At 42.1% G+C, this 26,728-nt stretch overlaps 1 protein-coding gene across 1 annotated transcript in view; it reads right to left on the bottom strand.

The window, feature by feature from the left end:
• Positions 1-21,475, bottom strand: part of LOC121275349 (NACHT and WD repeat domain-containing protein 2) — a 154,321-nt gene extending 132,846 nt beyond the window's left edge. The window contains exon 1 of the mRNA XM_041182858.1: positions 21,331-21,475. Coding sequence (XP_041038792.1) covers positions 21,331-21,475 — 145 coding nt within the window. The remainder of the gene's footprint in view (positions 1-21,330) is intronic.
• Between the last annotated feature and the right edge of the window lie 5,253 nt (positions 21,476-26,728).

Genomic DNA, 26,728 nt, shown 5'->3' with positions numbered 1-26,728 from the left:
GGTTCACAATGCAGTAGAGGACCAAGCAAAGGCAGAAAGCACAGAGGAGATCAACATCACAGAAAGGACAGGTAAAGAAAAATATGAGAATAACTTAATAGTTGAAATAAAAGTAAACCCAAAAGTCTTTGATAAATAATAAAATGGCAGACAGAGGAAGGGTAAGTAGATTCAGGACCAAAAAGGAGATCTTCCTGTGGAGACAGAGCCATAGCTGAGGTCTTAAACAAATGCTTTGCATCTGCCTTCAGTAAAGAAGGGGATTCTGCCAATGTAGCCACAAAGGAAAGGCAGAGAGGAGATGGGATAAAAAGTAAAAGGAAGGTTGCCAATCCTCAAAATAGAAAGATCACTTGATCCAGAAGAAATGCATGCTGGGTTACCAAGGGAGGCAAGGGTGCAAATTGCAGAGCTATGGCCACAATTTTCCAATCCTCCTTGGAAACAATTATTCAGGATAGAATTAGTAGTCACATGGAAAAATGTGCATTGGTTAGGAAGAGTCAGCATGGATTTCTTGAAGGAAAATAGTGTTTAACTAACTTGGAGTTTTTGAAGATGTAACAGAGAGGGTTGATGAGGGTGATGCTGTTGGTGTGGTGTACATGGACTTTCAAAACACATTTGATTGAGTGCTACACAGACTAAAAGTTATAGCTCATAGAATAAAAGGGACAGTGGCAACATGGATACAAAATTGGCCGATTAATAGGAAACAGTGTAATGATCAATGGATAAAACTTGAAAACATTGTTAGCTGTGAGGAGGACAGTGTAGAACTTCAAAAGGACATAGACAAGTTGGTGCAGTGAACAGACAGGTGACAGATGAAGTTCAATGTGGAGAAGTGTGAGGTGGTGCAATTTGGTAGGAAGGACATGGGCAGATAATATAAGGAGTACAATTCTCAAGGGGGTGCTGGAGCAGAGGGACCTGGGTGTATATGTGCATAGGTCATTTGAAGGTGGCAGGACAGGTGGACAGAGCAGTTAATAAAGCATACATTACCCTGGGCTTTATTGATAGGAGCATAGAGTACATTTTTAAAAATTCATTCATTAAGTGTGGGCTTCACTGGCTGGGCCAACATTTATTGACCATCCCTAGTTGCCCTTGAGAAGGTGGTGATGAGCTGCCTTCTTGAACTGCTGCTGTCCATGTGGTGTAGCTACATGCACAGTGCTGTTAGGAAGGGAGTTCCGAGATTTTGACCCAATGATAGTGAAGGACAGCGATATATTTCCCAATCAGGATGGTGAATGATTTGGAGGGGAAGCTCCAGGTGGTGGTGTTCCTATCTATCTGCTGCCCTTCTAGGCGGTAGTGGTCGTGGGTTTGGAAGGTACTGTCTAATCTAAGGAGCCTTGGTGAATTCCTGCAGTACTTCTTGTAGATGAGACACACTGCTGCTACTGTGCATCGGTGATGGAGGGAGTGAATGTTTGTGGATGTGGTGCCAATGAAGCAGATTGCTTTGTCCTGGACAGTGTCCAGCTTCTTCAGTGTTGTGGGAGCTGCACTCATTCAGGCAAACGGGGAGCATTCCAACAAACTCCTGACTTGTGCCTTGTAGATGGTGGACAGACTTTGGGGAGTCAGGAAGTGAGTTACTCCCCACAGGATTCCTAGTCTCTGACCTGCTCTTGTAGCCAGTGTTTATATGACTAGTCCAGTTCAGTTTCTGGTCAAGGGTAACCCCCACGATGTTGATAGTGGGGGATTCATTGACGGTAATGCCATTGAACATCAAGGGGCGATGGTTGGATTCTCTCTTGGAAATGGTCATTGCCTGACACTTGTGTGGTTCAACTGTTAATTGCCACTTGTCAGCCCAAGCCTGGACATTGTCCAGGTCTTGCTGCATTTTGACATGGACTGCTTCAGTATCTGAGGAGTCACGAATAGTCCACATTGTGCAATCATCAGTGAACATCCCCACTTTTGACCTCATGATGGAAGGAAGGTCATTGATGAAGTAGCTGAAGATGGTTGGGCCTAGGACACTACCCTGAGGAACTCCTGCAGTGATGTCCTGGAGCTGAGATGACTGACCTCCAACAACTACAACCATCTTCCTGTGTGTTAGATGTGGCTCCAACCAGCGGAAAATTTCCCCCCGATTCCCATTGATTCCAGTTGTGCTGGGGCTCCTTGATGCCACACTCAGTCAAATGCTGCCTTGATGTCAAGGGCAGTCACTCTCACCTCACCTCGGGAGTTCAGCTCTTTTGTCCATGTTTGAACCAAGGCTGTAATGAGGTCAGGAGCTGAGGGCCCCTGGTGGAACCCAAACTGGACATCAGCGAGCAGGTCATTGCTAAGCAAGTGCTGATTTATAGCACTGTTGACGACCCCTTCCATTACTTTACTGGTGATCGAGAGTAGACTGATGGGGTGGTAATTGGCTGGGTTGGATTTGTCCTGCTTTTTGTGTACAGGACATACCAGAGCAATTTTCCACATAGCTGGGTAAATGCCAGTGTTGTAGCTGTACTGGAACAGCTTGCCTAGGGGTGCAGCAAGTTCTGGAGCACAAGTCTTCAGTACTATTGCCGAGCAATACAGAGCAAGGAGGTTATGCTGAGCTTATATCAGACATTAGTTAGACCTCAGATGGAGTAGTGCACGCAGCTCTGGGCACCACACCATAGGAAGGATGTGAATGCATTGGAAAGAATGCATAAGAGGTTTATAAAAATGGTTCCAAGGATGAGAAACTTCAGTTATGGAGATAGATTGGAGAAGTTGGGATTGTTCTCCTTGGGGAGAAGGCTTAGAGGAGATTTGATAGTGCTGTTCAAAACCATGATGCGGCTGGATAGCGTAGATAGGGAGAAACTGTTCCTATTCATATAAGGATCAAGAACGAGAGGGCACAGGTTTAAAGTGATTTGCAAAAGAAGTAAATATGTTGTGTGAGAAAAACTTTTTCACACAGCGAGTGGTTCAAGTCTGGAATGCACTGCCTGGAAGTGTGGTGGAGGTAGGTTCAATTGAAGCAGAGGACATTAGATGATTATTTGAATATAAACAACGTGCAAGGGTATGGGGAAAAGGCAGGAGAATGGCACTAGGTCATAATGCTTTTTTAGAGAGCCGGTGCAGACACAATGAGCCAAATGGCCTCCTTCTACACTGTAACAATTCTGTGATCTGGGATGGTGCCAGAGAAGTAGAGCGTATCACATGTTAAGCCCTAGTTCAAAAAAATGGGAGACAGACAAACTAGTCAGCCTAAAACTAGTGGTGAAAAAACTTGAGACAATAATCTAGGAGAAAATTAACTGTTATTTGGAAAATACGGGCTAATAAATGAAAGTCAGCATGAATCTGTTAAAGGCCAATCCATGTTTGATCCCATCCTTCAATGAAGTAGAGGAGAGTGTTGATAAGGGTAATGCAGTTGATGTGTGTGTGTATGGACTTTCTAAAGGTGTTTGACAAAGTATCACAATAATAGACCTTTTAGCAAAATTAAAGCCCTTGGGATTAAAAGGGACAGTAGCAGTAGCAACATGAATACAAATTGACTGAGGGACAGAAATCAGAGAGTAGCGATGAATGGTTGTTTTATAGATGGGAAGGGGTATAATGTGATATGCCCCAGAGGTTGGTATTAGGATCACTGCATTGTTTGAAATACAGACTTCAGAAGGACAAAGACTGATGAAATGAGCAGACAACAAATGCAATTTAATGCAGGGAAGTGTGAAATGATGCATTTCGGTAAGAATGGGGAGGGGCAATATCAAATAAAAAGGGTACAATTGTAAAATGGGTACAGGAACAGAGGAGGGAAGCAAATCTTTCAAGGTGACAGGGCAAGTACTAAAAAAGAATGGGATGCTTGGTTTTATTAATAGAGAATAAATGCATAAAAGCAAAGAAGTCATGTTGAGCCTTTAAAAATTACTAGTGTTAGGGTCAATACATAAGTTTAATTTATGTATGTAGTTGTGGGTTAAAAAAGGTGAAACATGGTTCTCATTTCATTTGAGTTGTTTTTGTGAGCTGGGTGCCAGGAAGTCTAAAGGACCTGCTTGTCTACATACATTTTTAATGAGGTTTTACAACTCGAAGTGAGGTGGGTCACAAAGGGGTTAGCAGTTTAGTGAATTTAGTAAAGTAGAAAAAAAAGCTGTGCTGTTGCCTAGAGACAAGGTTGCAGGGACACACAGAAGGACAGTCGGTCAATGATTAGCATTCTCTGTTCGGCAGCATGCGGGGGCGGGGCCCGCACGCCGATGTGTAAAATGATGCGCGGTGACATTGAGCTTGCATCCCGACGTCACCGCTCGTCACTCCGATCTTTCAGTTGGCGGGCGTGCACCAGAGTTGGCTGCGTGCCTACTGAACTGTCAAAGGCCTGTTAAGGCCATTTACAAACCAATTAACCCTATTGAGAAAGCTGCCCATCCAACCTTAAGGTTGGCGGGCAGGCGAAGAGCCCAGGCGGCCTTTGCATTTTTCCACGGGTGGGATGAGGTTTCATGAAGGTTTTATAAATTAAATAAAAATTTATGAAAATTCACAAACATGTCTCAGCTCTTGTGACATTATTCAGGCATGTCTCCTCATGCCTCCATGCCTCAGGGAGATTTGTGTGCTCTTTCGTGCGTACGTGCGAAAGAGCACAGGCCCTGACCCTCCCTCTTCCCCCTGCCTGTACAGGTGGTTTTTGGGTTTCTCAGGGAGATAAAGCAGCTGGGGATAAAACAAATGCTCAGAAATCCACCAGAAGAAAACCGTTTGCAACTAAGCCAGCCCACCCAAACAGCTGTGGTGTTGAGATGTGGTAAATCTTCAGTGGGGTTGTGTGTTTTAAGGACTTTGCTGGGATAAAAGGAGTAGTGTGAGTTTGAAACATTTCCTGGTGATTGTATTAAAATCTTTCCAACCTTTTTTGTCTAGTGTAATATAGTTCATTTTTCTTGTTCAATAAGCGTATTATCCTTTGTGTTAAAAGTACACTCGTAAACACTCAAATGTGTTCAGTAACTGACCTCCATAGATTCTAAAAAAAACCAAAGTTAGGATCCATCATATTTGGATGTGCACTTGCGATGCCATGGAATACAAGGTTATGGGCCTAGTGCTGGAAAATAGGATTAGAATAGTTAGGTACTTGTTTGACTGGCACAGACTCGATGGGCTGAAGGGCTTTTTTCTGTGCTGTAGACCCCTATGACATTTGATGTGTTCAAAATCATGGAAGGGCTTTGATAGAGTAAGTAAGGAGAAACTGTTTCCAGTGACAGAAGGGACTGTAACCAGAGTACACAGATTTAAGATGAATAGCAAAAAGAACTCAGAGACAACATGAAGGAACATGTTTTCCTTAGCGAGCCATTGTACCCTGGAATGCACTGCCTGAAAGCGGTGGAAGCAGACTCAAAAGTAACATCCAAAAGCAAATTGGTTAAGTATATGAAGGGAAAAACTTACAAGGCTATAGGGATAGAGTAGGGGAATGGGAATAACTGGATAGGCCTACCAAAGAGCTTGCATGTGCATGATGGGCTGAAAGGCCTCCTTCTGTGCAGTATTAAGGATGGGCAATAAATGCTGGCCAAGCCAGTGACAACCACACCCTGTGAAAGAATATATTAAAAAAACAATTCTAAGATCATATGGTACAAAATGGATCCGTCCTTGTCAGTCTGTTAATCAACCAGTGAATCATTCAGGAACCTCTCACTATTCCCCATGGGAAGAGCATAAAAGTACAACAAAAAAACTACTCCAGTATTGTTTTCATTCTTTCATATTGTGCAAACTGAAAAAGTGAAAATCATTCATCACAATACTCAAAAGAACCTATTTTGTTCTGACAGACTGTTTTCATAATTACATCATCCACGTGGCATTATAGCTTCTACCTACTCAGCCCTCTAGACTGGAAGGCTTCTCTATCGCCATTATATTCCTGTCACAATTAACAGAGGGAAGAGATAGAGTAAAAAAAAAGTCAGAAATCAAATCTGACATCCTAAGATGTAAACCAAAACTGAAATACGTTGATGCAAAATGGCACACTAAACAGGAAAATTAAATATTAACAGAAAAAATAATAGCAACTGTTATTTACAATGATGGTGACAGGGGGCTGGAATGGATAGCACCTGAAATGGGGTGCACAGGTCACAACGCATGATTAACTGGTGCCCACAATGATGCAGGCAAACATGATGATACATGCTAATTATAATGATGGTGGTGTCCAGCAGTGATGAATGTGCTGTTAAGTAGCTGCGTGCCTAAGGAAAGTGTCAAGTTCATGTGAGGTTAGCACCACTTAAAGCTGCTTTTAAAAGGCTAGTTGCATTCTGCCTGTAGCAGAGGCTAGAAATGGTTACAAAGAGTTGAAGACTAGGAAGAATTTATAGAAATTGGACCACTGGCCAGAGAATATGCCCTTAGGTTCTCAGATGCCACACTGGAGGCCTTGGTGCAAAAGGTACACATGAAGAGGGTAGTCTCTTTCCTCAGGAGGCCAGGTGCCCCTCCAGCCAGGTACCTGAAAGACAGTGGGAGTAGGTAGCTGCTAAGGTCAATGCCAATTCTATCCCATAATCTGGTCCAGTGGATGCAGTGGCAAAAGAAGTTTAATGACCTAACACATGTAGTCAAGGTCAGGGAATGTATCTTCACATGCCACCTCTTACCAATTGCATCATGATCCTTGCACACTGCTCCATTTAGCCCCTTCACCCATCTACCAATTATCAACCATAACCATACCTCACATTCATATCTCACCTCACTCTCATATATTTAGTATACTGCTGAAGTCACACACCCACATTTCAGGGTTTACATACACAGCCAGCTATCCAACTATGGCAGGCGCATCACGCAAACACATTGGATGACACTCACTGATACATGTTACGTGCCACATTGTCTTGCAAGAGAGGGGAAATGTGTGAACAGTAAAGAGCCTGGAGGAGGGTGTGAAAGCTGTGTGCAGGAACAGCTGCATGCGTTCACTCCCCATTGAGGAAATGGTCATTCCAATTATTCCAGCACCATCACTGAAGCAGCGACCTGCGACCAGGTGAAATCATTGAGGATGATAGTATATCCCTACCTCATCCACCTTCTCATATCACACTTCACCCTCATCCCCCAATCTGTTGATTTGAATCTGCAAATGGTGTAATTATGCACCTCTCGCTTCCCCCCTACCCTGCCCTTGTGCAATTATGTTTTCAGTTGTTTTCAAGAACCGCTGTTTGCCAGCCTGAGGACAAGTGGAAGAGACTGATGAGGGAGACAGGCCAGAGCCTGAATTTTCACTCAAGTCAGGAGAAAGTACCTCAAATGATCTGATTTGTTCAGAGAGAGGTGGGGGTGGGGGGCAGGTGTTAATGGCAGTCCAGCCCGCAGGCCCTAGAAACTGTTTGAGCCACATGGGCATCCGGGTGCAGAGTCGGGTTGTCTGAAAGGTTGACCGCTGTGCTCCAGCACTTTGTTCCAGCTATGTATATATTAAAACAAAATCCCTCTAACTCTCACCTCTCATACCTCCACACATCCATGTCAGCCCCTGTCACTTCATGCCCCCGTCCACCCTCCCCATGGCCCCTCACACCCTCCATGCCAACTTATACCCATTTAGTCACCCTCATGGCTCATGACCTCCATGCCAACTTATGCCCCTCTACCCACCCCCTTGGCCCTTTAATCCCTATGCCAACTCATGCCAACCCATGCCCTCATTCATCCCCCATGGCCCTTTATAGACCTCAAGCCAACATACCCAATATCTGTTGTGGGCATATCTCATGCTGAGGTGAAATAAAATAAAAGTGTCTGTTAATGACCTCACTTAAAAAAGAAACCTCATTTTTAAAATGAATTATAATTCCTTCAACTACTTAATCCCTTATAAAAAAAACAAGCATTTGCATTCATAGCCCCGCGAAGACTTTATTATCACATGGAGCTATCAACTGGCCTGACAACCTCTCTGTGATAATCATTGATTCCACAACCTGTCATGTAGCACAAATCCTATAATGATAACCCTCAGGTTTAACGTCAAGAGAATGAAATAGCCAACACTGATTTTTTTTAAAGCTACAGACTTTTTTTTAAATTTAAAGGCCAGGAGATTTAAATGGCTTGACAGCTGGACAGCTCCAAGTGGATTTAAATGCATTGACAGAAAATTCCAGTGAGTTTATCCATTTTTTTTTAAACACACCTTTAACAACCCCAAAGGGTATGACTTCTCCTAAAGGTGTCCCAGGACATATCCAAAAGGGTACCTTCTCTCTCCTAAGAACGCCAGTAAGTTTAGACTTTGTCTTGAAAAGTGTAAAGCCCACAAGACATGTTTTAAATATCCCATGAATGGAAATTTGACCTGTTTGAAGGCAGCTGCCTCCATGAACCATGTATGTGAAAACTACAACCTATCATCATTTCATTATCCCACTCTCCAAAAATCGCAGATGCCAAGTTCAGGGTTGCTCTTCCAGAATAGGGGCTCTAGAGCCATTTTGGCTAAGCTGAAGACCTTCTCCATTGTTGCAAAAATTCAGGCTTTACACTCACTCAATCTGACACTAGCAGCCACCAGCCCAGATACTGGTGTTGTACATCGATTAGAGGTTAACATAGAGGTGGGATCTGCAGAAGGCAAGTAACCAGGCATGCAGCCAAGCCAGGTGGAAGAGGATTACATGGGTGCCAGCTCCTCAGTACATGAATTATGCTGCAGGGGACTCAGATGAGGACATGGATCAGGTAGCATACGGAAAATGTCCAACTGGTATGCACGCAGCAATGATCCGTGCATTGGCAGGCTTGCCAGAGATACTGCTGTTATTGTCAAGGAACAGCTTCAACTCAGCACAGGGCCAAGCGCAGAGCTTGGAGCCCAACCTTTCCAGAATGTAAGTGGTGGCCCAAGTCCATGAGAATGCATGGAGCTGACCATGACAGGATTTGGTGGTCAATGTCTCAGTTTCCATCGCAACACAAGCAGGCCACTCAATATATGGGTGCAGTGGAAGCTCAGACTGAGGTCATAAAATCTCAGCTTGGTGCCTTTGTAGGCTTAGAGTGAAATAGCAAGCCCAAGGATCTCTCCTGCTGAAAGCCCTTCTCCCCTTCTCTCAGCGAGCAGCTTCTCTTTTGCTTTGTTTATTCTGCATCATCTCTCTACCATGTTGTAGCCCAAGGGGATTACTACTATGGCACTTTGATGGGAGCAAGTGATGTGACCAGAGCCCTTGCAGTAGCTATCAACACTTTCCCCGTGTGCAAAGCCACTCCTAATACCTAGTACTTCCACAGCCTCAAGCAGAGCCAGTAAAAAGTAATAAGCAACAGTTCCACCAAGACTATAAAAGTTCTAGACCTCATTACAGCCTTGGTCCACAAAAGTGTTGAATTCTAGGGTGACTGCCCTTGGCATCAAGTCAGTATATGCTGAATGCCCAGCATAATGTCCTAGCAAACAGAAGTCAAGGGAAATCAGGGGCAAAGCTCTACACTGGCTGGACTCATCAGGCACAAAAGAAGATAGTTGGTTGTTGGAGGCCAATCTTCTCAACCCCAGGACACCAGTGCAGAAGTTCTTCAGTGTAGTGCCCTAGGCATAGCCATCTTCAGCTGCTTCAAGCAACTTCCTTCCCCCCATTATAAGGTCAGAAGTGGTGATGGTCGCTGATGATTGCAATGTTCAGCACCATTTGTAATTGCACAAATGAAGCAGTCTGTGTCCATATGCAACAAGACCTGGACAACAAGGCTTAGGCTGGTAAGTGCCAAGTAACACAGAAGTGCCAGGCCATGGCCAACTCCAAGCGATAGTCTAAAGTTCAACAGCATCGCCATCATTTCATCCTTTACCATGAACATCCTGGTGTCACGATTGACTAGAGACTTAACTGCACTAGACTCAAATACTGTAGCTAAAAGTGCAGGCTAGAGGCTAAGTATTCTGTGGCTAGTAACCCACCTCGCGACTCCATATAACCTTTCCATTATTGTCGAGATACACGTCAGGAGAGTGATGGAATGCTCTCCATTTGCCTGAATTAATGCAGTTTCAACAATACTCAAGCTTTCCACCATCCAAGACAAAGCAGCCTGTTTGATTGGCAGCCCATCAACCACCTTAAACATTTACACCTTCCACAGCTGGTGCATTATGCACCATGTACAAGATGCACTGCAGTAACTCAGCAAGTCTTCTTCAACAGCACATTCCAAATAATGACCTTGACCACCTGGAAGGACAGTGGCAGCAGACATATGGGAACACCACCAGCTGCAAGTTCCCCTCCAAGTCGCACCCATTCCTGAAATAAAGCTATATCACCGTTCCTTCACTGCTGTTGAGTCAAGATCCTGGAACTTCCAACCTAACAGCACTGTGGGTGTATCAACACCATTCAAAATTCAGCAGTTTATTGTTTGTTTGTTATCTTAACGCGTATTTTGCCCCTTTGGGGAATAATGGGAAGTGTTGCAAGGATCAGAAGGTTGATTATCGGCTGTTTGAACCATGTCATGAATGCTCCTCCTGTGGACAACAAGTTCTGAAGCGGGACTTGAACCTGGAAGAGCTTCTGGCTCAGAGGCAGGAGCACTACTTACTGACCCACTAGACCTGTCATGCATTGGTTCATGAAAGCGATCTTGTCAAGGGCAGTTAGGAATGGGCAATAACTGCTGGTCTTGCCGGCAATGTCCACAACCCCATGAATGAGTAATAACCTAAAAGTTGGATGATGATGCCTTTAAATAGCACTGGCAGGGGACCCTTCGTACTGCTGAAAGCATGTTCAACTGTGCGTACTTAGGAGCACTTCATTAGAGCAGCGAGGTACAAAATAAAATTAGCATTGCATATTGACATCACAATCTGCCTTCTCTACATATTTCCACCACACACTCAATGCCCATACTTATGCTAATACTAAGATGGCATTCGACAAGGGGCACCATGGATGTGGGTAGAACTGTCATGGATGCTACTTTGCTTCTAAACCAGCATTTGTAGTACCAAACAACTGGCATTATGAAATTAAATATGCATTCACAATTTTTCAAAGAAACATATTGCTTGTGAATAATTTTGGGATATTTGAGATTAAAGATGCTATATAAATGAAAATAAAAATCCTCTCTTTATACTTGTTTCTAATTCTCAGTATGCACATTTGAAAAAAGTGACAAAACGCAAATGAAAAGGTGGATATCATGGGAGAAGTGAATGGATAATTGCAGAGAAAAAAAATTAGTGATTAATATGTAACAAGACTAGCTGGAGGAAATATGTTAAAATACTTTTTCTTTCTTCTTCCCCAATACATACCTTTCAAAATTGGCAATTTATATTATCCCCCTTATTCACAAAAGGGCACAATAGTTACTTGATGCCCTCAAACATAGTGGGCCCAGATATTCCTGCAGTAAAATGTTTTCACCAACAACTTCCATATTTTCCTTCATTTTCAATTAGAATACTCCACAGTGCGCATGGTGGCAAATCAGAACTTGGAAGAAAATAGCCAATAATGTGGTCTGCAGCTGATGCTGCCCAGAGTCATCTTAATCCAGATTGTTCTTTCCTACAATTGATGTAACACTGGGAGGGGTATAGTGGGGCATTGTGGTCATAATATGGTCCAGTACTGTCATTGGCAAGACTGGTGTGTGAAATTAATAATCAGGGTCTGCAGGGAGACTCATAAATGGGTCTACAAAGATAATAAGTTAATCTGGAGAACTGTGATCTATTAAAAGGAGCTTAGACTTATTGTACAGCCCATAAACATTAAAACACTGGGCTACATGAGGAAGGAACTCAGTCTGGGATTCAGCTCAGTTATCTTTAAGTAAGTGCCAGAAGATTATTACGACAATTCTGACATGGACAGATGTGAGCGTAGCAGCAAGCCTGCATGTTGCCATGACATCTGTGCATCAAGGAATATTGGCCCCATTCAAAATAGTGATGACAGAGTTATTAAGTTTAATTGTTTCAGCAAAACCTTCAGCAAATGGCCCAGGAAATTGTGATGTGGCACAGAAAACTAGCATAACTCATTCAAGCCATAATTTGCTGGATCTTCTACACTAATAATGATGCTGTTACGATCTCACTTGATGTTAATACTGGACAAGTCAGATACCAGGTTGAAACCTGGCTTGATAGATCCTAACTTTTATTTAGGAAACTGTGGAAGTTAAGTTACTGAACAAATTCACAGGAGGCTGTTGAAGAACTTCTAACAGAGTAAAACAATTATTAAAACAAGAAAATGAACTATATCACTCCAGACAAAAAGATTGGAAATACTTCAATACAAACCCAGTAAATGGTTCAAATCGCACTATTCCTTCATCCTAACTGTACCTTTTCAGATACATATACATTCGGAAAGATAACGATTTACAATATCTACCTTACACTCTAACATTCAGGACAAGTACATAGTATATGTGAACTAATAGGTAAACTGTGGTCTGACACAGCGCTCTCCAAAGTAAAACGACAGAGCAGATTCTATGGATTTCTCAACAACTCACCCAGATGCTTGTTTCAGAGAGACCAGTTGGCTCACCTTGTAACTCTGGTCTCTCTCATGAGGGCTTCCAATCTCCACAATTGAGGAACTCACCTGGGAATTCTCTCCCACATGTTGCTCCCACTCAGGCATCTTCAATCAGGATCTGCCCCCAGGGTTTCAATCTCACTTTCTGAGTTTCCTGAGATTCCTTTCCTCTGGATCTCGAAATACACTCAAGCTTCACTTTCCAAGCACACTTGTGCCAAGCAGAACACCACTGGTCCAAATGGCCCACAGTCAGGAGTCACCAACCTTCAACTGCCTCCTCGATCTTCAGGCTTCTCTTGAGCCCACTTTGCTTCAAGTCTGCTCTCCGCATCTCTCTAATTCAGAGCCAACTGCTCTGCTCCTTTCACTCAACAGGATCTATTTCTGATCTGTCCTTGTCCTTTACCTAGGACTGCCTTCTGGCATCTGTTTCTGATCCCAGTCTTTGTCCACACCTGGGACCTTCTCCCTGTCCCCCTCCTTGGGACGCCGTCTCTCTAATGGTGCTCTTCAGGTCACCTGACCTCCAGTTTCACGCTGCTTCACTTTTGTTTCCTTTTGTGCATGTGCGCAGTGCCAGTTCCTGGCTGAAGAACGTAAAAATGGATAAACTGTGCACATGCAGCCCTTTCCCAGTTTTTGCATTCGCAGAAGTCCTGAGGCCTGCCAGAAACTCTAGTCCTAGAAGTTGCTTTTTGTTTTTTTTTTCATTTCATCAGTGTTTGCCATAGAGGCACAAGTTTTCAGGCAAATTTAGACTTATATTTAAATAATCAAATTTGCCCAATATTAATTTGCTTGTAGGAACTAAAAGTAAATTAATTAGTCAGTCACAATACACTATTCCTCCTTGTACTTGAAAAATCTAATAAGGTAATATAAATGGATGACAAAAACCTAAGTGGTTCTGGTTCTCAAGGTTATTAAACATGTGTGAAATGGTTGTGTGCCAAAGCCACAAATACTGTTTTTCCTTTATTCTTTCAAGGGGTGGCAATTGCTGACAATTAAGGCCAGCATTTGTTGCCCATTCCTAATTGTCCTTGAACGGAGTGGCTTGCTAGACCTCAAGAGTCAGTCACTTTACACTTTGGGTCTGGAATCACATGTAGCCAGACCAGGTAAGAACCCTAAAGGATATTAATGAACCAAATGGGCTTATGACAACCAAGGGTAGCTGTCATGGTCACCATTACTGAAACTAGTTTTATATTTCATATTTATTAATTGAATTTCAATTCTACCAGCTGCTGTGGTGGATTTGAACCTATGCCCTCAGAACATAAGCCTGGGCCTCTGAATTGCTAGCCCAGTGAAATTATTATTACACCATCATCTCCCATTTCATAGGCTGGACTATAATGCAGAACTGACATCAACTTTTAAGTGTGGGATGCAGGATACATATAGATATATTCTAGACCTGGTAATGAGCAATGAGACAGGATTAATCAATAACCTCATGGCAAAGGAGACTCGAGGTGATAGTGATCATAATATGATAGAATTTCCTGCCACTTTTCATGTCAGTTTGAAGAGGAGAGTGTTAGTCTAACACTAGTGTTTTAAGCCTGAATAAAGGCAATTATGAGAGTATGAAGGCAGACCTAGGTGAAGTGAATAAAGTAACTAGGTTAAAGGGTAGGACAGTAGCAGTGAAGGAGATATTTAATAATTCTCAAACATTTATCCCAGTGAGAATGAAACTGTGAATGATGCATCATCTGTGGCTAAATAAGGAAGTTAAGGACACATTGAAAGAAACACTACATAAATCTGCAACGATTAGTGGTAGGTCAAAATATTGTTCAGACTTTAAGAACCCCCAAGGAATGATTAAAAAATAGAGGGAGAACGTAGAGTATGAGAAAGCTAGCTCATAATCTAAAAACAGATAGTAAAAATTTCTACAAGTATTCAAATAGGAAAAAAGTAAATAAAGCTAATGTTGGTCCTCTAGAGAGAGTCTGGGGAATTGATAATGGAAAATAAGGGAACGGCAGAGGCATTGAACAGCTATTTGCATCGGCCTTCACTGTATAAGACTTGGAAGATTTTCAAGTTTCTTTGGGAAGTTAAGAGGTGGAAGGAAGGGAGGAAATTAAAACAAACACCATCACCAGGGAAAAGGTGGTGGGAAAACTATTAAATCTAAAGGCCGACAAGTCCCCAGGACCAGATGGCCTGCATCCTAGGGTTTTAAAAGAAGTGGCTGCAGAGATAGTAGAGGCATGGGTTATAATCTTCCAAAATTCCTTAGCTTCTGGACAAGTCCCAGTGGATCAGCAAGTAGCAAATGTAACACCTTTATTCAAGAAAGGAGGGAGACAGAAAGCAGGAAGCTATAGGCCAGTTAACCTAACATCTGTCATTGGGAAATTGCTAGAATCCTTAATTAAAGAGGTTATAGCAGGAGATTCAGAAAATAATGATGGGATCAGGCAGAGTCAACATGGTTTTGTGAAAGGAAAATTGTGTTTAACTAATTTATTCGAGTTCTTTGAGGAAGTAACAACCAAGGTAGGTAAAGGGGAACCTGTAGATGTGGAGTACTTGGAGTTCCAAAAGGCATTTGATAAGGTGCCAAATCAAAAGTTACTACACAAAATAAGAGCTCATGGGTGTAGTGGGTAACATATTAGCACTGATAAAAGATTGGTTGGCTAACAGAAAGCAGAGGGTAGGGATAAATAGGTCATTTTCAGGTAGGCTAGCTGTAATTAGTGGAGTGCCACAGGGATCAGTGCTGGGGCCTCAACTATTTACAATCTATATCAATGACTTGGATGAAGGCACTGAAAAGATGACGCCCAGATAGGTGGGAAGGCAAGTTATCAAGAAGAGGTAAAGAGTCTATAAAGGGATATAAACAGGTTAAGTGAGTGGAAAGAATTTGGCAGATGGAGTATAATGTGGAAAATGCAAACTTGTCCACTTTGGCAGGAAAAATAGGAAAACAGCATGAAGAGTGAATGCAGAACTGTGCACAGAAGGATCTGGCTGCCCTGGTACATAAATCACAAAAAGTTAGTATGCAGGTACAGCAAGTGATTAGGAAGGCAAATGAAATATTGGCATTTATTGCAAGGGGAATTGAATAAAAAAGTAGGGAAGTTTTAGTGCAGTGGTACAGGGCCTTGGTGAGGCCACACCCAGAATACTGGGTACAGTTTTGGTCTCCTTATTTGAAAAAGGAAATAATTGCATTAAAACCCTCCCATTGCTGGGGTGAAGGGCTCAGCTTATGAAGACCCATGCCCACTGGGTCTGAGAAATAAGAGGGGTGATCCTATTGAAATGCAAGATGTTGAGGGGAATTGATAGGGTGGATACTGGGAGGATATTTCCTCTGTGGAGAATAGAACAAGAGAACACAGCTTAAGAATCTTTTAAGATGGAGGAGAGGAGAATTTTTTCCTCTGCGGGTTATTAGTCTGTGGAATTCTCTTCCCTAGAAAGCAGTGGAGCCTGGATCATTGAATTTATTCAAAGCTGAGTTAGGTTTTTGATAGACAAGGAAGTCAAGTGTTATTGGGGGCTTGGGGGGGTGGTGGGGGCGGGGGTCGAGCAGGGGTGGAGTTGAGATCACAACCAGATCAACCATGCTCTTATTGAATGTCAGAGCAGACATGAAGAGCTAAATGCCTATTCCTGGTCCTAAGTCCCAGAGCAAAGAGCATGTAAATTCAGTAACCTTCATCTGAAAAATCCCATATACATTTGAAGGCAACAGTTTGATTGATCTTGGCTCATTCAACTGAAAAAAGTTTGCAAAACTATAATCTATATGCAGAGGTTACTGCAAGGCTCCCCAACTGGTCAAAATATCTGAAGTATTGCTTTAGTGGAAATGAAAATATTTGCTCATTATATTTTTTGAATTCTTACATTTGGTGAGTATTTATCAGAGAATGAGCTTACACCTTCCCTGCTGCAACTGTGCATCAGAAAAGTACCTCACTGTGAGTGATAATTCAGAAAAATTGACTCTCAAATACCTATTCTGTGGATCCTGGTTCATCCCAGAGCACAGGTCTTATGGAGAGATGTCATAAGTCATAATTGCATTTTACAGATCATTTCTTAAGCAGCTCATTCTTCCATAAGATGTGTTATGATGTTTAATCCCTCTAATTAAAAGCACATTCTTATTCTTCTAGAAAATATGCACTGAGGTGCAATGTTTTTTGGGAAGTGCTGTTAATTTTAATTGGACATATTCTCAGGTTATTGTTTGATTCTTTAGCTGACACCATTAACATACACAATGACAGGGTTGTAGCTGCAACCGCAGCCTTCATTGTGATGCTACTTGAGTGAAAATAATACAACTCAATGCTCAAAGTTCTTATTAGTAATATAATGTTCTAAATTGTGACACAATAGAACTGATAGATCCATACATGTGGCTTATTGATGATTGAGTGGCATAACATTAGGGTAAGTTCATGGATCTCATGCTCCCACAGAGCTGCACAGGTCAGTGTTTCAGCTCTACAGTGTTGTTGTCCTATCTTCAATGCATCCTTCATGGAAGCACAAGATATTATCACAGTTCCAAATGCCATATGTAGTGGTTTCTCAAAGAAGATACTCTTGATCAATATGCAAATTGCAACTGAAAGAAAGTATGAATTATTGTGGAAATAATGGCCTAGATCTTCTGATAACAATGCCTGACCCATGCACATGCATAGTATTTATCCAAGTTTGAAGCTTCCAAAGAGCAGAATTACATTGCCCAGTTGCTCATTGTCTCCAAGACAACACTGAGCATTGGAGAATTAGGCTTGATGCCCGGAACTTACCCAGAAATTTTTCCCAGGATATTCCCATTCTTAAACACAGATATAGGACCTGGGTTTATAAGTGATTAACAGTAGCTGTATCAGAAAGGCCTAAAATGTATTTAAAATTAAACCTGAACAACTAACACCACTCCCTACACTCCCACCCCAAACTCAGCAGCAATTAAAAGTGTTTGAAACACTGGAAATAGTTAAGAAAAACCTCAAGCATTTCATCAAAAAACTCACCATAACTTTGCAAGCATGCTGACTTTAAGGGAAGTTACTTAAGCTTGTGGCATCAAAATGGACTATGGCCTTGCCACTCCTTCTCCTCGCCAGTCCTGCTCATGGATCCCTGCAACTATGGCTTGCTCCTCATTCCAGGACAGAAAATCCCGGTTGTAACAGTGAGAAAAGGATTGGGCACACTTTTTACCATGGTGAATGGCAACTGTCGTTATGTTACTGCTGACTGGAAGATCTGGGCCAATGTTATTCTGTACTGTCACCCTGATCTTGCGCCAAAGTAAAACTTTTCTTTATCGTTTATTTTTTAACTGGAACTTTGAAAGCCTTGTTATAAAACTATTTTTTATATAAATATATCTATTTATTGAGTGAGCTGAACCCACAAAATAAGTTTTAAAAACTTACAACAGCATTAAGTGACCTAAACAGCAGTTCTTAAAATGGCCGAATATTTACATAACTTCAGCTTGCAAATTACAAAGCCATCAGAAAAGAGTTGTGCTGTCTCGAAGTAGCCCACTAGGACAATCAGCTTAAATGAGTGTGAATGGCCCATCCCCTGAACTACTCACAGACTTCCTGACATTCAGATGGGTGTGATTGAGCTATTAACCTCAATCACTTTGGACAATGGACCCCAGCTGAAAGGGGGACTCAACAAGTGATTTCATCTAATCACTTTAAACAATGGACCTGAAATGATGGTTCCCCAATTTGCTGTGACCATATTTGGTAACTGGCTAGTTTGTGAATGGAGGTCACGTGATATTAAGCTAATCCTTTTGTGTTAAAAAAAAAACTACTTTTCCAGGGTTGGAGTCAGAAAGATTATGAATGGATAACAACAGGAAGAAAACTTGTGGTTTCTCTCTCTTCCCCCCTCCCCCCCAACACCCGCACCCCCCTACCCCCGGCAGGCATTCTGAAAGCATATGCCCTGTCTGCATTTCACCAGCCAAACACCACAGGCAGCATCTTCAACATAAACTAAACAGCTGCTGACTACAGCAGAAAAGGCAGGTCATCCGTGCATCTCTGTGCAGTGCCAGGAAAAATTGAACATGGTCTGAAACCATCCAACGCATCAACCTACAGGATCCGTATATGTCCAAAAGAAAAGTCAGTCATTCTTAAACAATTTAACGCACTCTCCCTCCAAGCGAGTGAGCAAGTGAGCCTCTTGGATGTGTGAGTGTGTGAGAGTTGGAGCATTTTTACTATTTTATGTCTATCGCATGTTAAGGACAATAAATACCATTTCCTTTAAAGCTTATAAGAAAACCTGTTTACATGCGTCTTTTACAGACAAAACGCTTCAGTTACTCACTAAATTGACAAACAAACCCTTTAAAAAATATCTGTTGTGGTCAATCAAGAGGCGGAAAGAGAGGGGACCCATTCTCCCACTTCTCACCTGGCTGTAACAAACTCATGGATCAAATGTACTTTTCAGACTCGCTGCTCAATCAACATGCACCACATATCTGCATTCCAAAGCTTTGCCATTTCATTGTGTAAATGACTCATTAGCTACTTAAGAAATATTAAAGGACCGTTATTACAAGTGAGTTGCAATTAACTGGTTTGTGTTGTTCACGCTTTTTAAAAAAAGATGGAATCAATGCTTAAACTGAGCACTTGGTATATGGTTAGTGGATTGTTAAATCCTAAGGAAAAAGGCATTTAACTTTCTTTTCTGAAGGGAGGATGATATCCCATTGTGACAAATCTGGGTGGGTCTACAATAGATCTCTTCTTAGGGACAGAGGGATCAAAGACTTCTCAATACAATAGGAGTAAGTTTGACTATGCAATAAGTGAATTAGCAGCCCGTGTTACATCTTCCTAACTTTTAATTCCATTTACGACACAATTATGCAATGGCAAAATTATTCAAATCGGCGTGGAATTTATTTTTGGGTGAATTGTTTGTTGTTTACCCTCAGGGGAAAATAACTTTAATTTCGCATATTCATTAGCTTCCATCCATTTTTAGTTTTCTTAAATCTTGTGGGGATATGCTGCTTCTAAAAAAATGATGAAAAATGCAACTTTTTTATCCTTATGTGGTGAAATGGTTAAAATATTCTACAACATGAAACTCACGTTGAGCAGGCAAACTGGCTCCTGGAAATTTCCAACTGATAACATTTTATAAATACAATTAGGAGTCATTACATTACAATGTTAGTTTATAGATGTTGATTCATGAAAACTAACTTCACACTTCAATTTGGGAAAAAAATTAACAGAATTCACACTCTCAAACATCCAAACTGCACTCAGCTCCACAAACATTTACACTGCACAGTCCTCTTCATTATCATGTCATCTCTCGACTCTGTTTGAAAATAATAATACTGCCTGAAACTTCAAACATAGAAAAAAAATTACATTTAAAAAAAGTGTAGTGTAAGAAATGAGAACAGTGCTTGTGAAGATCTATATATTTCATGCATGACCTCACCTATTACAGATTAAGAGACCAATTTCTCTCACCTTCATGTAATAAGCAATGCCATTCTATTCATTTCTTCTGATTCCAGACATCATGTGACATTTTCATGACAAATGTTTTCATGTGTTAAAATCCCCTCAAAAAATACAACTACATAGTTTCAATTTCCAATCCATAATGTTCACAAATTTATTTCAAAACTACTTTTTTGAAAGATACTGAATAATTTTAAGTCATTACTGGTGTTATTAATACTATCAAATATAAATATAAATGTCATGTTAAGAAAAACTGGAAGCAAAACAGTACCCCCTGCTGCCCTGCCAGGGCTGCCATTGTGCAGATGGGCAGAGGTCTCAAGCCAATCCAGCCAGCCTGAAACCTGACCTCGATTCCCAGGAAGGATTGGGTCAAATGATGTGCACACATCACCAGTCATGGCATCAGACTCACTAGTGACAATTTACCTGATAACTTGCCTCTTAAGACAAATGACCAGGTGATAGCAACAGCCATGAATGATTTCAAGCTCAGTCAACTTTTCTGTCAAAAAGAATCAAACCCACAAAACTGCAGTCACAGTTTTTAAGACTGAATGGAAGCCATGGAGGAGACTAGAAATGTGATATAATGATGGAAGGTGGCATTGTCCAGGAGGTGGAATGGTTTAATTTGCAAGGATGGTCTCCTTTCCAGCCACTAGCACACACAACCTATCACTCAACAGCTGTATTTATAAATAGAGCGGGTTCCACTCAGCTTAAATGTCAGGTTTGTTTGACTGAGACTGACTAAGATAGGTCAAACATAACTAGTATGCAGATACATAATTAAATTATCTTTCAATGACTTTTTCCTTTGGTAAAATTTTAGTACCAACACTTTTTTTTAAAAAAAACTAGAAATCACATTTTCAATGCTTGATTTACTAAAGTTTTGAATTAAGTAAAACAAAACTGTTGGTAAATGGCTTTAACTTAAAATCATAAAACATGACCATATTGAATTTCAATTCTGCAAGAGCAAAAAAATTATATTATTGATACCACAAATCAGATTTAACTGATTTGCAATAAAGTGACTTAAACCTAACGATGGTAGCAGCCAAACAATTACTGAGAACCCTTAGCCCAAACTTAGGGAACATACTTAAAATTAAAAATCTAGATTTTTAAACTTTTTTTTGGAGACAAACGGTGCTACCAAGTACACTATAAGATTGAAAGAGTGAAGCTTGATGTCGAATTCCTACCTTCGGGATTGGAGCTGATGAAGACTTTGATGCTCCTGCTGCCCGGGAGATGCTGGGGGAGAGCGGCCACTGCTCCAGTCAGTGCCGCCCTGCGGAGCGCTGAGTCCCGGGGAGAGGGCAGTCTGGAGCCTGGCACCGACCACATCAACATCTTCACCGCAATAAAAGGTGGGGGCACGCCAACCACGAAATGTAGGGGAGGGAAGGGGGTTTAAAAATAATTAGATGATGTAGGAAAGGAAACCTAGCAGTGACAGGATGGTTGCACAGAGTCCGCGAGTACTGGCAGACGGCGGCTATTGATGGGGGAGGAAGCACCCGGGGGGCGCCCCAGCCGCCATCCGAGAGCTGCAGGAGCTCTCGTCAACAAATCCGAGGCAAAATCCAACAAGTCCGTCCGATTAGTTCAAAATCTCACATCATTTGTGACTTAAACTGACGACAATAATAAAATACTGGAGAAAAAAATAAATTAAAGGGTCCAATTCAGAGTAGCATAGCTCGGGCTTCAAACAACTTCAGCCAAACGAAAGCTACAAATTAAAAGAAATCCAATTCTTCTCATTCGAGGTCACTTTTTTGTGGTAAAAAAAATATTTTTTTTTAGTAAATGCCAGCCGCTGGGTGAAGGCGGCTGAGTCACCTCATGGTTTTCAAACGGCTGCTCTGTAAACAGCCAGAAACTTGAGGGAAAGTAGATAACAGCGAGAGAGGGAAAACAGAAAGCTGTCACAGGACAGGATAGGGCAACCTGTTCTCCCCGCCGACAGAGGCAGGAGGATCTTCATAGCCACAGGGCTTCCAAAAGAGGCTTTCGCTCGAGTGGCATCGCGGGCAACAAGAATTTTCACAGGGGAAAAACGAGAGCAGGTGATCCACCTCCTCCCGCCTGACGGCCGCAGAGAGCGAGAGCTGCTCCTCTCCTCTCCTCTTCACTCCTACCAGCAGCTGCTGCTTGTCGTCGCCACTCTCTCCGATCGATAATTGATCAACCGTCCTCTCCTCACTCCACAGCTCTCCCTCCTCCGCCTGAGAGATTCAGGTCAAACCAGGAGCAGAGAGCGAGACGAGCGCTGCCTGCCCAATTGCTGAGAGCAGGTAGTTGCTGAACGCGGTGGAGAAATAACCCGGTCTGCCTTTTTGTTATATTTGGGCAGAGTCTGCGCTGGAGGCGAAGATGCCCACAGCTTGGAGCTCAGCCGATGTGGCTGCCACAATCTCTGAACGCCTTGTGATAAGCGAGCAACGCACAGATGTTGTGACCAGAAGGTCACCTGGCTGATTTGCCAGATCTCTGAGAGCTGAGCGGGCGGTACAGACCTCTCCGAGTAGGGAGACACTGGATCTCCGAGCACACTGAGCTTTCACTGAGCACGAACGCGATATAAATGCGATCGGCTGCAGCGAAGCCACATGTGAACCCAGCAGGTGCATAACTGTGGAAAGCTACATCTATCATCCAAAGCGCTTAATATTCACATTAAGATCTCTTTGAAATCTCTTCATCTCCGGCTCACATTCCAGTGAAATTTAATTTTTAATAAACGTAATCAATATGAGAACTGTGGGACACAGATGGCAGCTTTGAGTTAAATGTTACAGGAAAAACATTGAATAACACAGTTCAAACACCTGCCAGTGTGTTTTTTTAAATAACATATATATTGAGGTGGTCAATAAAGGCAAACAGGATCTCAGTAGCGCTAAAGAATATTATCGCAGCTGAAACCGATAGGACATTAAGATATACTGTGACCATTAAACCTAGATTAGAATTTAAATCCAGGTCATGACTGTATAATAAAATCCGAGGAAAACGGAGGAATATGTAGTGATGCTGAAGGACAATATTTGATCTTGTAAATGCTCGAGAATTTCACATTTAGCGATCGGTACTAAAGCTGACCGTTGAACTTGAACGAACCCAATCAGCTCCTTTAGATTGATTCCACATTTAAAGTCATAAGAATTACCAATGCTCTTCTCTACCCACAGAGATGTCCGATCAACACCAACACGAGTTAAATGGGGTCAGTGATTCAGCTGAAAGGATTTACAGCATGCGCGGTCTGGTGAGAATCCTGCTTTAGATCCAACTGAACTAATTTTCCAAACAGCATGTAGGGGACTTGAATCGGTTGCCTAAACACAATCTCCCAATACAGCACCTATGAATTGTCCTGTACTTCAAAGTGTGTGATCCAGTTATGTCCAGAGACCTTCACTGACGCTGCGGATTTCATTCATTGTCCTGACAAATGATTAACTATTTCTAACCAAAACCATTATTTTTCAATAATGTCCTGGAAATGTTGTCTTTTGCATAAAAAGGAAATAATTTGGCTGAAGTCAGTTAAATTGCGTTCTACATTCAGTGGCTGGACAGACGCGGGAAAAATAGCGGAACAATCACTTTTACAGATAACTGAAAACAAATAGGAAGGTACGCATGGAAAATGAACCTGTGACTTGGTTAATGATTAAATTTGTGATTATCATCACCATCATTATGAAGCTTGTAGTCTCTTAGACGTAAAATGCGCTTGCATTTTCAAACCTCTCCTGTCTATCCCAGTTCAGATATCATCAAATGTACTAAATTTATCCATCTACTCAAATGCACATGCAGGTGGCGATGTTTTATTTCAGCAATTTATTGGACTATACTCATCCTGGAATTCCGTTATTTCCAATCTTTGAAACGTCGATTCCCCCAGAATGCTAACATTTGAACGTGCCCGCACTGCTGTCAGGATTTCCGTGTGATGTTGGACAAGTCAACATTTTTCAATAATGATTCTTTTGCACACCAGTTTTCAATGCTTTCATCACTGTATACATTGCGTATCCATTCGTGACAACTACAGTAAAATTGAAGTTGATGGGACATTGAAAAGTTCCTCTTTCGGATGGTTGCTTTTTTTTTCCAGATTTAGTGACACAACTTGATTTGAACTCTCAACTTTACACTGCTAGTCCAACAAGGGCTGTTCATCGGCAACGCTGCATGACCTGATGAGTGATTCCAGCACTTTGTTTTTATTTCAGATTTCCAGCAAGTGTAGTATTTTCTTTTGTTTTAGATGTTATTGGGGTTAGGTTGATTGCTGACTCAGTCAATTCTCTGTGCTGTACATGCTGTGAGGGAAATCTACTGCCTTTCAGGCTGCTGCTGGTGACTTGCCTGCTATCCTGGGCCATTGATCCAACTTGGATGGGTAAATCTGTCACCACACGCTGAGATTCTTCCTGCTTGCTCCCAGCAAACTTTGAAAGTGAATACCTGAATATGGAAGATAGTCTCAGCTGAACAAGCAGCAGGAAGCTAATCAGTGTTTTGTGCTGATAAGCTGCTGCTTTGCTGTGGCTGGTTAAACACCAGCAGTATCCTTAAGACTTCAACATTTTCAGCTTGGCCCTAAGACCTTTGAGCTTAAGAGAATGAGATGTATGCCTACAGAGTGATTGGAGTGTGTGATGGAGTACCACTACAGTTGCTTGTAACAATATAATTAATTTGCTGGTGGTTGGGATGTGAATGCCCCACTGACTATAATTTTTGGAATTTCAAGCAGATGGAAACTACTAAGATTTCTTGGCAGCTTGGTATATAAACTTTCAAAAATGGTCCTGGGTTTCAATGAACTTCAAAATCCTATAATAGCATTTTGTGTTTGGGTAATGTTGACTTTGGAGCTTCTGAAGCTGAGAAAGACAGTTTCATTCTCAGTCAGCTGGGTACCTGACATGTACCTGTCATCATGTTTAACAGTTTTCATATTTGGCAAGTAGGAAATCCACACCAGTAGAATATGTGTTAACTGAACATGGAATGCACACCCTCTAGACACACGCACACCCAAATTCAGCTCCCACTCATATATCCATCTCTTGGTCTCTGTCAGTGAGATAGCCTAGAGGTTAGCAACCCTGTTAGTTCACGTGACACCAATGTAACTTATGCAACTGAATTTGGATATTTGTGGGTTAGTACCACAAAAATGACATGAAAATTGCTGGATTGTTATAAAAACCCAGCTACCTCACAAATGATTCCAATCCTGCATTATTCAAATTAATCTTAGTGGCTTATGGATGGGCAATAAGTACTCCCTTGACAAAGCTGTTCACATCATGAGATTAAAAAGATTGGGCTGATTAAAGTCCCCCGCCAGGCATGTTTCTGGAGAGGTGGGGGGCATGTAAAATACGAGGGGTGCCTGGCCCACTACCTTCCCGCCAACCCCTGAGCTATCCTCCATAAAAAAGTAGGTGGGCAAATGCTGAAATTGGCAGCCTGCCTGCCATATTTAAGTAAATAATTAAATGTCAACTGAATTTGTTATCAAGCCACTTGACTGGGATATTACGCTGCCTATGCTATTGTATGGTTGGTGTGGGCAGGCTGTTTTGTGAGACCAAGTTGAAAAAGAGAAGAAAGGGGGAGGATTGCATCATTTGGGGGGGGTGGGGGGGTGGGGGGGGGTGGGGGGGGGGGGGGGTGGGGGGGAGAGGGGGGGGGGAGGGGGGCGATGGTGGGGGGATGCCCTGTGCCCTGTCCACCACCCCCCCTTCATTCCTCACATCTGCCTTCCATTGCTCTTCCTCATTCTCCTCCTTGCAGTTCTGGCAGCATCCATTACTGAGTTATGGCACTGCCAGGACTATTAGAGCTGCCAGGCAGTGTCAAAAGTGGGACTTCCTCTCACTAAGGGGCAGAAGTCCAAATCTCACCTGTTTAAGCCCATGAGCTGCATGTCATCACTGCGGGGCGAGTTTCTTTTATGTGGATTGGCTGCTGGGTGGGGAGGGCAAGCAATTTGCCCATTGCCTTTCTCAGGATCTATTTACCCAAGTTTTTCATGAGGTTTGACTTAATTCCTATCTTCCATTTCCAGGCATGTCATCTTGGAGACCCTCCCCAAATTACTGGCCAACCATTACACATTTGAGCTGTGTAATGCAATATAAGTTTGAACCCTTGCTCTGCAAACAGCTAAAACAAGGAATGCCTCATCATTATCATTTTGGGTAGTGCAACTCACCATGATGTGAATGAATGCTTGCCAATGACAGCAACATTGTCACAAATCAATATCCCATTGCATCACCAGTGGTTGATGCAGAGGTTCATCAGTAACTGTTGGTACATCTAATAATACTGAGCCATGCAGCCATACAAAAATTCCACTGCTTCCAAGCAGCTGTGTTTCAATGCTCAGCTTTTCCTAATTAGTTAAAAGACAAGCATGTGCTTTCAGCTTGATAGAAGGACAGGTTACCATGTGGCAATCATCTTTATGTACTAGATGTCAAAATTCAATTCATCATATCAGATTGCTCAGCACCATTTTCAACTAAGTATACAGCTGACTCTTCATTCACGGTCAATTTAGAT

The sequence above is a fragment of the Carcharodon carcharias genome, chromosome 1 (genome assembly GCF_017639515.1).
Source record: "Carcharodon carcharias isolate sCarCar2 chromosome 1, sCarCar2.pri, whole genome shotgun sequence".
Taxonomy (NCBI): Eukaryota; Metazoa; Chordata; class Chondrichthyes; order Lamniformes; family Lamnidae; genus Carcharodon; species Carcharodon carcharias.
The sequence above is the reverse complement of the archived record's forward strand: the minus strand, read 5'-3'. Positions and strand labels throughout refer to the sequence as shown.